At 35.2% G+C, this 13,931-nt stretch overlaps 1 protein-coding gene across 2 annotated transcripts in view; it reads left to right on the forward strand.

The window, feature by feature from the left end:
• Positions 1-13,658, forward strand: part of fibpa (fibroblast growth factor (acidic) intracellular binding protein a) — a 105,611-nt gene extending 91,953 nt beyond the window's left edge. For both annotated transcript variants that reach the window (XM_028802896.2, XM_028802914.2), the window contains one exon: positions 12,204-13,658. In XM_028802896.2, the coding sequence (XP_028658729.1) occupies positions 12,204-12,273 (70 nt within the window). In that variant the 3' untranslated portion in view covers positions 12,274-13,658. The remainder of the gene's footprint in view (positions 1-12,203) is intronic.
• The last annotated feature ends 273 nt before the right edge of the window (positions 13,659-13,931 follow it).

Consider the following 13,931-nt stretch of genomic DNA (forward strand, 5'->3'; position numbering starts at 1 on the left):
AGGCGGGTAATAGCCCTGTTGAGGGCACCACCATGAACCTGTAATAGTTGCAGAGGCAAAGATTTTTAACTATGTATTCCTGTTTTTGGTGAATAGCTTCTAAATATATCATTATACCCAGTTACCTGTACTTAATTTATTGTAGGGAATATCTAAATTGTAGTGCTATATGTTTTTCATATCATTAACACATTCAAATAAAAATAATTTTCAAAGAAAACACCCTTGATGGTTTTTGTTACTTAATACATTAAGCATATTGCAGATAACTTTTCTTTTTTAAAACTAATGCTGCTTAGTCATATATTACATCTACAGAAATTTCCCATTTTCTGTGTTTTTTCCCCCATTGTTTATTCTCAATTGAACTTCACAAAAAATACTATAGGTATTTTGTGAATACACCATTTAGATGGTCTGTTGAATTGTTACGTTTAAAATTTTATTTTTTAGTTTTTTTGTGAAAGAAACTGTAGCGAGCAAATGAAAGTAAGATACCTGTTACTCCTCTTTTAGAGACATCATCTTCTAAGTGGCCTCAAAGGTTAGGCCGATTAGATTGTCTGTCAAGTACCAATCGAATTCAACATTCCTTTCAGAAACAGTGAGCACACTGTACAAAACAGTGCAATGCTGATCAGGGCCAAAGACATTCACAGCTGCTTTCAAACTGTCCAGGTGTTTCATTTTGGCAACAGATGTTTGTTTTCTCTTTAAATGTGTATCAAATCATTCATTTATAGAGTTTGAAATGTGAACCATTTGCAGTAGGCTATTATGTTCTTTTCTGAACTTCTAGTCAAAATTAGTGATGGGTTTCTTCTGACAGAGTTCATATTGGTGTTATTAATACTTCTGATTATGATATCTGTGAGAATTTAAATATTTAACAGAAAATAACTGCAGTATGTCAGTTTGAGTTGATTTGTTTTGTGAAATCTCCAAATTGGCAGAACATCAAAATACTGTGGCTTTGACAAATGTGCTAATGAAAGCATACCAAATATGAACCTAATTTGGTTTAAGGAAAGTTTTTATTTGATTTATTTAGTAACCTGAAAATGGTGAAATCAAATTTCGTCCTGAAATTCCTATATGTAAGTTAACGTGTACTTAGTTTACTATAACAGCAGCATCATATGGTAGTTGTTGGCTTTGTACCCATACAGATCCATTCACCTCTGTTCAACTTCTGCACCCAATCACAGTCTTTGTAGAGTCTGCATGTTCAATATCTATGTTGGTTTATCTTCTTGTACTGTGGCTTATTCCCCCCTGTCAAAATCCAATTTTGAATTAATTGGAAATGCTATGGTTCTGTAATGTGTCTGTTGGGTTGTGCATACCATAGCCAGCACTCATTCCATCCTGGGCTTATTTCTGCCTAAGAACATTTGCTGCTGTGATAGCCCCAACCCAAACATGACCTTACAGTTGTATAGATCAAGTTTGTAGGTGAATGAATGGAGGGGTAACATGAATAACTAAAAAAACAAAAAGAAATGTAGTTAATGGTGAGGCATTACAAGTGCAGGCTTCTTAGTGGTTTCCCTTTCCCTTCAAATTTTTATTCACTTTTTTAAACTATGGCTTGTGGGTTCTACTTAATTAGAATGAAAGTTAAAGAAATCTGTAGTGGTTATTTGGTTAATATAGCCTTCAGAGGTAATCATGTTATCTGTGTGATGTGAAATGTCAAATAAATTAAAAACATTTTCTCGCCATCATTTGTGTTCGCAGGAGTTTTCTTAATTATCAGAATTTATCAGATTATTTTACTTTGAAATTTTTATTTGGCACTTTTATGTTACACAGTTATCAGTACATGTCACTGTATTTTCTTTTCTTTTTCAAACACTTCCAGCTGTACTGTGCATTTGGCACCCTAGCACAGTTACAGGTTGCCCATTCTTTATACAATGCACAAGATGAGTAACCATATGAAACTAAGACATAGTTGGGCATACTGAGCCACTGTTCTTTCTTGCTTATCATTTTCTCTTTCCTTTCCCCTTCTCCTCCAGCTTATTCTTCCTTTTCTCCCAACTATTATAGTTTGTGCAAAAGTGTCTGTTTTCTGGATTCAGTCCCGCAATGTATATGTTTATTTGTATCCCCGTGCTGTGCTTACAACGCAGGTATCTTGTACTGTGTTGAAAAGTCCTGTTTAATGACTGAGGTTGCTTACTTCTTTCTTAAAAAACCTTGTTCAATGAAACAGAAGCATATGAAGCCAAAAACTATTTAATAAAATGATAACTCTCGTTAATACACTGCCTGTCTGTAATAAATGAGGTCATACTTTAATTAGTGTCTCTCAAAAAGTTAGACACACAGTACATTTAAAACCAAATTTTGGATTATCTAATTTTATTTTCACTTTAATCAAATATATAATAGGGTTGTCATGTTGGTATAGTACATGGCATTGCCTATTCAAAGTTCAAGATCCCTGACTTCAAATCTGAATGTATAAAGTCTGTGGCTGTATAGGTTTTTTCCTCCCAACCCAGAGATGTGAAGATTATGTTAACTGTCAACTATAAATTTGCCAAATTGGGTTCAGATTTGGGGGTCCAGTGGGGTGTATCCTGCAGTGAATTGGCACCCTATCCCAGATGGGCTCCTTCCTTGTGCCCAGGACAGTCAATGTCCCTGAATTGGACCAGTGGGTTAGAAAATGGATGAAAGAATAAAATGATGGAAGTTATATCCTTTTACATTTCTCTGATAATTCACATTTCAAGAATTATTAATTGAATGCCTGGCAACAGCAGTGCAAGCCTTTTTAAAAATATCAGAATTTTCATGACTAATCCTAAACCACCACTATTATATCTAGTAATTTTGTTGCCACAGAAGTGAAAGCAAACCTAAAAAATTGGTTTTACAGTAAACTTAAGAAGACATGAACTTTATGTAACATTGTAAATGACTTCTTTAAACTTTCTTTAAATTTTGTTCATGAAAACCATTTTACCACATGAAGAAGTTGCGATTACATGACAAGTCTGAGACAACACTAATTTAAGAAAAGATGTGCTTATACTGCAGTATAATTCAGTTGGTTTGCATGTGTAAGGGTTGAAATGTATGCAAAAGGACAACTTACAGATTTTGGTTGTGTGGCGTAAATAAACAGTATCTAAGATCTGGGCCTAAATAATACACATAAGTGCTAGGTCTCTTGTGAAAGAAGCACTTGTTCCAGCAACATATGCTAGATTCATATAATACCCCAACCTAATTTCAGTTGGCTATAAAGTACACAGATGTCACACAATTCTTGTGTTCAAAAAGGTGAAATAAGATGTTTGTGTAATCATTTAAACATAAATCAAACAAGTAAGACAGATAATGTAATCACACAATAGTCAAATCTTATAGAATTATAGAACATCACCGGTCTTGCCAGTCACTTACATTGTATTTCACAGCTGACAGTGTCATTGAATATTGTTCATAGGTTTGCATATAGCAATGTTCTGTAATCTACTTCTGCTTAAAACTACTTAGTTTTGTGAAGATTGTTGAGAGGTGTAACATGGTGTCTCTTAACAAAGTGTTCTACAGTGGCGCATACAAAAGTGTTCAGTCCCCTTAAAAGTCATCATAATTTTCTACAGGACAAAAGATTTGTACACATATCTATCCATTCAGTATTTTTAATGTGAACTCTTATGCTGTAATATTTTCTGTACGTATTTAACTGAAGAACAAAAACTCAAAAATTAGTGTTTGCATAAGTATTTAAACCTCTGTGCTTTGGAAGCTCCAGGTTTACGCAAATGACAAATTAATCACAAACGACACAAAGGTGACAAGCATTTGACCATAACTAAATATAATTAGGTACTATTTGTGAGTCCTTTATATCTCTATGGATATTAAAAGCCCCCTTTGTAAGGACCATAGTCTTTGTTGGACAATCACTGCATTTTGCTGATGTGAGAAACACACTCATTGAAATACACAAGTCAGGAAATGGCTACAAAAATGTCAGAGTTTGAATGTCCCATTAAGTACTGTTGGATCCATCATCAGAAAGTGGAAGGTTCATCACAGCACCCATACTCTTACTAGAACAGGCCATCCCTCAAAACTAAACATCACAGCAAGATGTTGACTGGTGAGAAAATCTAACTGTCACTCTTAGATGTCTGTAATGCTCTTTGGCTGAAACTGAAGTGAAGGTGCATGGGTCCACAATTTCAAGAGAGTAACAAGAAATTAAGCCATTCCTTAAGAAGCTCAACATAAAAGCACATACAGTGGAACCTCGGTTCACGAACGTCTCGGTTCACGTACAACTCGGTTTACGACCAAAAAGTTCGCCAAACTTCTGCCTCGGATCACAACCACACACTCGGTATACGAACAAGCCAGGTTCCCTTTCGGTTTGTACATGTTCAGTCTCTCCCTGTGCATTTCCTGTGCAGCGAGCAAGAGAGAGAGCGAGCGAGGCACACACACACACACACAGCGCGTGAGAGAGAGGAAGCGCGAGACAGAGAGAGGCGCGCACGCACAGGAGTGCTCTAGAGAGACACGCACACAGGCGCTCCAGGTTCGCAAAAGAGAGACACACACACACACACACAGGCGCAGGAGAGAGAGGCGTGGACACACACACACAGGAGCTCCAGGCTCTGCAAAAGAAAGTCGCACGCATACACACACAGGCGCGAGCGAGGGACGCATAAGGTAGAGAAGGCTTGTTTTTGTTTTCAGTTCTATTTACAGTGATCGGTTCGTAGCCTGCATTGTTGCAATGTTACTTTTCTTGGTGGTTCATTAAATTACGGATTTTTCAAATGTTCATTTTTCCCCTGTGTTTAAAACTCATTAAAAAGTTCCGAGGTTCCACTGTATGCCATTTGCTGCAAAGCATGAGAAAGATCCAGTTAAGATGTGGGAGGCGGGTTTATGGTCAGATGAGACTAAAATAGAACTTTTTCATAGTATGAGTGGTGTAAAAACTAACACTGCCCATGTCTCAAGAAACACCATACCTACGCTGAAATACAGTGGTGGCAGCATCATGCTATGGGGATGTTTTTCATGAACTGGGAGTATGAATCTTGTCTGAGTTGAAGGGACAATGGATGGACACAAACATCACACAATATTGCTGAACTTGTTCCAGTCCACTATGAACCTATGGCTCAGGGGAAGATTCATCTTTCAACATGACACAACATGACAGGCCATAGCAACACTGCAATGGCTTAGAAACAGAGTGGTGAATGTTTTGGAATGACCAAGTCAAAGCCATCTGTGTCATTATTTGAAAACTGCTGTCCAGAGGTGCAATCCCACCAACATAGAGGATATCTATAAATTCTGCCAAGAAGAATGGGGAAGAAACACTCCTGAACATTGTGCAACACTGGTACATACTTACCCCAAAAGAATTAAGGTTGGTATTGTAGCAGAAGGGTTCTTGACAAAATATTAATGTGTAGAGCTTGAATACTTATGCAAACACTTAACATTTGAGTTTTTCTTCTTCAGTTAAATATCTACATAAAATGGTTTATTTTGACTTTGTAAGTGTATTGTTTTCTGCATAAGAGTTCACATTAAAAACACTGAATAGTTAAATAAGTGTACACATCTTTTGTCCTGCAGAAAATTATAATAACTTTGAAAGGGATTGAATACTTTTCATGCCACTATATAATGTTAACTGCACAGTTTATGACATGTACAGTAGTCTCTGTTGCTTAATGTCCGTAAAAAAATAAAGTGTGCTTTTTGCTACTATGGTTTCTAATAAAACAATACGTCTCTCACTATTATCTCTGAGGATATGCATGTTGTTAGTCTTTTTAGAAGACCATTCTTTCACACCAATTTGGCTACATTCAAACTGCAGGTAAAGGTGAATGGCATATTTATTTATTTAATATTTTTGAGTGTTCAAAGTAATTTTGCAAGTGATTGGAATCTGAGATGATTATGTACATTTATTGATCCTGAATGTGCCCCTCATATGCAAAATTAAAAAATGATACATGTAATTTAATAGACCTTCATTAATACCAACAGCATTGTGACTGCTCCACTTTCTCACAATGTTTTCAGTTTAAGACGTTTGTGAATTCTAAAATTATAAAATAAAGAATCATAGCTTTTACATTAATACCTGTATGTGGAATCCTGTAAGTGAGAGAAAGAGAGAGAAGCCAGATCTGGTAGGAGTGAAATTTGGATACAAAACAGTGGTTTGACAGTTTCAGAATGTCTAGTGGTGATGTTCGAGTTCTTATTTCAACATCTATCTGCAAGACTCTCTTGAAAATATATCTGCTTGAGCCAATTCCCTCAGAAACAACATAGCCATTGGGCTGTATTAGTTGGCACCAGTGGCCCCAAATAGTTAAGTTTACCACCTTGATATCTTTGAAGTCCCGTATGTCAATGTTGGATATGTAGTTTGTTATGTAAAAGTTGTCTAAATCTGATCCAACAAGTTCTCATACCATGTTTATTTTCTTACTAACTGTGCTACTCATCTAAGACAGATCAAAAAATGTTTTTAACATGGACCTCAGAGTTAATGTTTGTAGTGCACCATGCAGTGCATATGTCTCTATAATATGCTGTTTTGTATGAGATTCATAAAAGAACTATTAAAGTTTATGATGTGCCATATATTGGAATGACACACAGACACTTACCCTTTTATTAAGTTGGATTTATTTTGTGCTGTTCTTGCATCTCTGAAAAGATTAGAACTGTGTCATGCACAGTATGAGTGAGGAAATCAGAATTGTGCTGGAGTTTAAACATAGACTATTAGACTTCAAAAGGATCAAAGGAGCTTGTAAGTAAAATCATTATCCCAGTAGTGTGGGTATTGAAACTGATGTTTTTGGGTCATGATTTAACTTCTCAACAAGCAAGTGTGTGTTTTGTGTGGGTCATTCCTTCCAACAGTGATATCTTTTTTGACTCCTGAATATAATTTGTTGTAGCTTAATAACATAAGAATAATTTTAACAAAAGCAAGCCATTAAGACTAACATAGCATGTCCATCTAAATTCACTAAGCAGTTTTTGCAATTTAAGTATGTTTGTTGTAATTGAAAGTCTCACTTTAAAGCTGGCATCAACCATACTAATTACTTTTGTCATTTTAAGACTGCAAACATTTTCTCCATTTTTTATATCCAACAAGTCTTCTAATAAAGCTACTTGGCATTGTCTAGACTCTTTTTGTAATTAGACCAAAACTGCACACGGTGTTCCACGGCAGGAGAAGAAGAAATGATATTGTACTGCAGGTTGCCAAATTTATCACTTGGTTTTACAGACTGATGGAACAGAATATTTTTTCCAATATAAAAATCTCCTTGAGATCTTATGTACATATTGTCTGTCATCAAGACTAATGTTTGGAACTTTGATTTTACCTTTCCTTATCAGCCTAACCAAAATTATTTTCCGGCCAATTAACTACAACTTAAATACACAATGTTTGGAAATAAGCCTGTAAAAATATTGTCATAATCACTGGATCTTATGTTCACTTTCAAGGACATCACTTAAATTAAGTGGAATTTAACATTTTTATAGCTTTATGTCCCTAAGAAGTAATTCATGAAGTGCAGATGCACAATATCTGCTATAATACTTTTAAAATTGAATGTTTTTGCAAAAATGTATATTACTTTTAATCATGCTGTTAGATTTTTGAATCCGTTTTTTGAAATTTTATATATATATATAATATAATATACAAATACAGACAGTAGTAAGTACTTCATACAGTTTTGAATTCATGAGAAATGCTTGTTTGCTTATAATAGTTGTTTAAATCACCCACCCTTTCTAATGTTTTTTCCACATGTGACAATACTTTACCTTACGTTTACATCATAAATTTGTAAATCTTGAAAATATTTACAACTTAATTATGCATCAAGCATAGGAGCATGGGTTTGGAAAGCTTCTGATACCTGGCTTGTTAGTTTGGCTAAATTTTAAGAAAAGGCACCATCCACTAATTAGTCATGCTCTGAAAATGTTTCCCTTATTGCTTATCTTTCCTTTTTATTCTTTATTCATCTTAAGTTTGTCACTTTGTCAAAATGTAAAAACCTATATAAAATTCAGTAGAAAAGTCGATTCTTAGACTAGCTTTTTATTTGTATTTTTTTTATCATATTATCCAGTGTTTGCTTATTTCCTGGTGGGCTGCACAATACTATTTTTTAGCATTGGAGGTTTGTAGTTCCTATGACTGTCAGTAGCAGCTGCCATTAAATGGAAAGTGTTTTTATATACAGGTAAAATTCCATTAAAATGAACTGCCAAGGACCTAAAAAATATTTTGTTGTAATGAAGGTTTTGTATTAATGATATCCTGCATTTGTCACTATAGTGCTTTCTTTAATTTGCGTCCAGGCGTTTGCAATCATTTCAATAGCTTCTTTCACATTAATTTTAATCTTCTGTCTACAAGTTATGTTGACTAGAATTTTTCTCAGCATTTCTTTGCAATAATACACTTTCAGGGTGTGAATGATGCCCAAATCTAATGGCTGAAGTACTGCTGTACAATTGGGTGGGAGGAATTCAACGCGAACATTATCTAAATGTAGAAGCATGTTGTTGCCAGCACAGTCAGAAGCCAAATCATCCTTTTCTTCTTCTTCATATTGTGAGGTTTCTGAACTCTTTTGGGAAACCCAACAGGAACAACACGCTGAAGTGCGTCTCGAAGCATGATTGGTGCGTCTGTGGAAGATTGTTTGTCCGTTGCCGGGGCAGGGCAACAGCAGGTTCACAGCACTGCAGTGAAGCGCCACAGAAGTAAATCATAAAAGATTGGGGTCGCGCTATAAGTCCCTGTCTTGTACCCCAGAACACGAGGTTTAGTCTCAATACTTTGGCAAAACCAGCTTTATTCAGCTTGAAACAGGAACGGCACGGTTATTTATTGTAGTGTGATCTGCCACTCTCCTATCCACAGACACAGCAGTCAGGCAGGGTTGTGACCAGGCTAGTGGATAAAACAGTCTTCCACAGACGCGGTGATCGCACTTCAGGACAGTCTTTGGCATGTCTTCCAGTTGGAGAAAGTCCCAAGAGAGTTTAGAAACCTCACATTTTTTTGTGCCGCATTAATAGGAATGTTTCTTGAACGAGCATCACTGAACCACATAAAAACGGTTCTTTCGACATCTTCAAATGAAGCAGTTCGAATATGTTTGCAACCTGAGATTTTTCTTCTTTTTTTGCTCGGTCTTTCAAGAAAGTTGACAGTGTCGATGGCGAAATTCCAAATTCACTGGCAACGTCTTTTTTCTTTTTGCCGCAATCAAGAGCCGCAAAAAATGAAAGTTTTTTTTTCTAATATGAACTGTTTTTGTTTTTTCGTGTCTGCCATTTCTATAGGAGGGTGAGAATGAGTTAAATTCCAATGGATGTTTTTCAATTGTTGATGAGCAATAAGCAAAAGGTATCACTGAAAACCACCAAAAACAAAAACAGCAAAAAAAAAAAAACAGTACAACTGCACTGCAACCCCAAAACTAACTGCTCTGTGGATGATTCATTCAGGCATTTCAAGGTCTTTTGGGCACTTCATTGTAATGAAAGTATCTGCTGAATGTAGTTCGTAGTAATGAGATTTCTATAGACTCTGTCATATGGGGAAACTGTCGGGACCATAAAAATACTTTGTTGTAATGAAAATTTTGTTGTAAAGATATTTGTTGTAACGGAATTTAACCTGTGTTTTGAAAAATGTTTAGTTGATTTATGTAAACCTTCCTGCTTATTTTAAACTGCATTTACCCTGCAAGACTAAAAACGAGACTAATAAGTTTTTTAGCTTTGATCTGATCTGTTGTTTGACAATTATTTTTAGTAATTGCATACATCGTTTATAATGTCCCAGCATTTGCAGACACCTAGATCAGTGATGTTATGCTTACATCAGTAAAGAACTATGTTTAAAAAGGAAGAAAAAGAAGAAAATGATAACTTGGAAATAAGAAAGTGTCCCTTATCTTGGTAGTGCATTAGTTCAAATGTAGTTTAACTACTATAACATCAATGTTGTTTTATATGCTTAATAATGTTAACAATATTTGTATAGATTTTTGTTGTTTTAATTTCTATATCTTTAAGTTAAAACTTGGTGAAAACAGTGGAGCATTTGTCAGAAAGTTTTCATTCTGTACCTTAAGTGTTATATGTTATTTGACCATAAATAGCTGCTTGGTTGTCAATAACTTCACATGTTATACATATAATATACGGATACGTGAAGTTTCTGCTGTCGTGCTTCTTTTGTGAATTTCCCTTGGGATTAATAAAGTCTATCTATCTATCCATCCATCCATCCATCCATCCATCATGGAGCATAATGCACTTACTTGATGTGAAGGGTCACAGAGGAGGAGTTGGTTGTAAAATTAGTTTACAAAGTTTTCTTCTCTGTCTTTTACTTTCACCAGCTTGTTCAAAGGCAGATTTCAGTTTACACAGGTAGCTCCAGCACTTATGATGTCAAACTCTGATACATACAGTTAGCTGAAGCTTGAAATGCAATGCCCTGAATATCACAGTAATGTGATTTACTATTCAGTGGACTGGCACTGCTGGCAGTTATTTGACCACAGCACAAACTGTAAACACACCTGCTTTAAAAATCTGTCAGACATTAAATACACTGAGTCATATGAAAAATGTAATATGTTAAATGTTAAGTGCTCTTTACTGTTCCATTAAGGCTCCCTGCCTTGTCTAAGAGAGACCTAATATTTGATTTACTTAGATGCACAAAGTATTATTTTTGAGCAAGTAAAGTTTCAGCCTTTCTTCTATGTGCTTTTTTGGGACTGAAGTACTGTACATGTTTTCAATCCTTTGTTGCATACCTATACAAACAAGTATTAGAATTGTGCCCTTGATGGCTCAAGAGTACATTTGGAGAACAGGCTTTGGTTGAAATGCCAGATTCTCTTTGGAGAACCTCATTAGGAACCTGATTGTGATTTGGCAAGCATAAAAGTTGATAGTTTCTTAAGCTAGGGGTCACAACCCAGATTTGATTGTGGGCATGTTTGCAACAGATTGCCTCACGATTGTGTAGCAGACAAGCTTGTGAGTTGAGGGAACCACAGCTTTAGATTCAAATGTCGAAATGAAAAAGCAGGCGTGGGATGAAGCTGGATGATTTTCAATGTATTATGAAGGCCAAATGAATTGGGTGAAAGTGTACTGTGGCAATGTTGTAGGCTAAATTCAGTTCAGTGGGTGTTTCATTGCATGTTCGCCGTTACATCATACATTGAATCTAAATCTGTAACAAGAGATACAAAGAAGATTATGTATTAAGTATAATGTGTCAGTGAGGAAGAATTCCTTTGCATAACACTGTTTTAAAGTAGTTTGATAAATGTCCATTTACTGGGGTTGTGAAAGACATGTTTGTTAGACCACTGAGAATTGTAAAAGTACCAGAAGATATCAGAAGTTATAGACAAGCGGTAGACAGTCAGTACGATGTCAGTTGGTAGAGGTAAACATTTCCTATAACCTCTATAAAATAGAAAAAGTGAATGTTTTATAGTTCACAAAGTACATATTTTTTATGAACAACTTAATTATATACAACCTATGTATATGTTAAGCTATTTGCAGACTCGTTCAGTAAAATGTATTGAGTTCATTTCAAAAATATTGTTTAAAATCAAAACTAATTATTTAACAGAAGGTAAATATTTCATTCCTTAACTGTCACCTTGAGTCAAGTGACTGGGTTAAGTGATGTTTTTTTTTACTATCCTTTCAAAATTCATTATAAATCCACACACAAAATACAAGATTTATATTTATTAAATTCTCAATTGATCTTATTAATTTAGACTTCGCACTAAAATAATGATGAATAAATTTTACTGTGTTGTGACCTAATGAGTTGGAGGAGTCAGAGTTTACCACCTAGAATCCCCAGAGCTCCTAGAATTGCCTCTGTTCAAAGGTGATTGCTTTTGCTTGATCAGTTTGTCATAGAGTGTATTTTTATTTCCTGTTTTTTAATCTTTGATATATTGTGTAAAGAAAGTGAATTTTTAATTTTCTGTCTTTATCCTTATTTTTTTTTAATTTCAGTTTTATTAATTTTTATATTTAGCTATAATGTCTTTTTTCATTCAACATTTTATTTTCTCTTGTCTTTACAGACACCAGGCAGTATGGGAAAGGTATATGTGTGTCATCAAGAGCTGTATATTGAAAATGTATCACGATTAGGCCTCGTCCTCGTTTTCTGCTTGATCAAAGCATGTTCTGCTGAATTAAGTTATGGAGTGGAGCATCACAGAATCAAACACACAGCCACCATTAAACTCTGATATACAGTAATTTTATGAGTGACATCCTGAATATCAAAGAAGAGTGAACACTTGGAAGAGTGTAAAAACACATAAATTATATATAGTAAAACTTTAATGTGGGATTTTTTTTTCCTGTTCTGAAACTCCAATGCCTGTGAAATCCAGTTCCTTTTTGACTGAAACTTTTGGCGGAGTCAGCCAAGATAATCATTCTTTGTGTTGTTTTTATCATCTAATTTAATATTTACTTAAAAGGTTTAATTCTGGTCAACCAAAATGTAACATAACATTTTCTTTGTATATAAAATCTTTGAACTCACAAAATATATTCCTGCTCTTCTTTGCAGTAAAATTACAAATAACTTTGGCAGTGGGTGTTGAGAGTCTGACTACATGAGTAGTGATAAATACTTTAAATATAGTGAAAATGCAGTCTGCACTTTAGAAGCCATAACTTCATTTCATGTTTTGTTTTTAGAAAAAAAAAATCACTTTTAGCTAAGAGAGTTTACTGACAAACATACAGAGACTAACCACTTCCTGAGAGTCATCTGTCTGTACAGTACAGTATGTCAAAGTTAACCTCTGAGTTTCCTGCTGTTGAACATGTCCAGGAGTTGCACAGTCCTACTACATGACTCAGAACAGATTGGTTCCTGCCTTGTGCCCTGTGTTGGCTGGGATTGGCTCCAGCAGACCCCCGTGACCCTGTGTTCGGATTCAGCGGGTTGGAAAATGGAATAGTATTCCCTGTACATGTTGCGTTTACTTGCCATTGCTTAGTAAACAAGGAAAGGCTAATATTCACACTGTAAATATGTGTCTTTAGATTGTCAGCATCAGAAATCTCACTGTTTACTCTGGCCAAGGTCTAGTGGTGTGGTTATGTACAGAGAAACATGATTTTAATTTATTTGTGTGTGTGTTAACTAGGGAGTTTTAACTTCACAGACGGACCTGTTCATGCTGGCACTGTGTTAAAGAAGTTCTGCTGATGGTGCTGCTTTACAGCTACAATGATGACAAGGTAACCAGTAGTAATACTTTCTAATCATGGTACCGGTGAGCAGCAACATGATGCATGTTGACCAGCACATAAAAGTAAGATTTTTACTGTACTCTTCATATATGACAGTATTGACCCTATAAATCTAAACTATAAACTGTGCTAATGGCTGAGATCTTAGCCAGTACAAATTGAGTAGTTAATATAATGTGCACAATGACCACTGATCTGCTTGTACAAATGTGTATATATGTGATTATAAAAATATTGAATTAATAAAGATACTTTTTTCATGACTTCCTCCTTATCTAATAAGGTGTTGTGATTTGCAGTCTGTCTTTTCTTTGCTCTCCAGGTTTTATTGTACTCTTTTCATTCTTTTAGGAATTCACTTTTGTAGCAGGATCAGCCTTCAGAGATCCTTATCTTTACTGAAAGTATTAGGTACTCATTATATAATTAGAAATGTTTTTATATGTGTGTAAGGTGCACATCAGTACCATGTACTGTACATCTGCTTTAATGATATCTCATTAACTGGTGGTGGGCTAGAATCACAGCAGGAGGAT

The sequence above is a fragment of the Erpetoichthys calabaricus genome, chromosome 1, assembly GCF_900747795.2.
Source record: "Erpetoichthys calabaricus chromosome 1, fErpCal1.3, whole genome shotgun sequence".
NCBI lineage: Eukaryota > Metazoa > Chordata > Cladistia > Polypteriformes > Polypteridae > Erpetoichthys > Erpetoichthys calabaricus.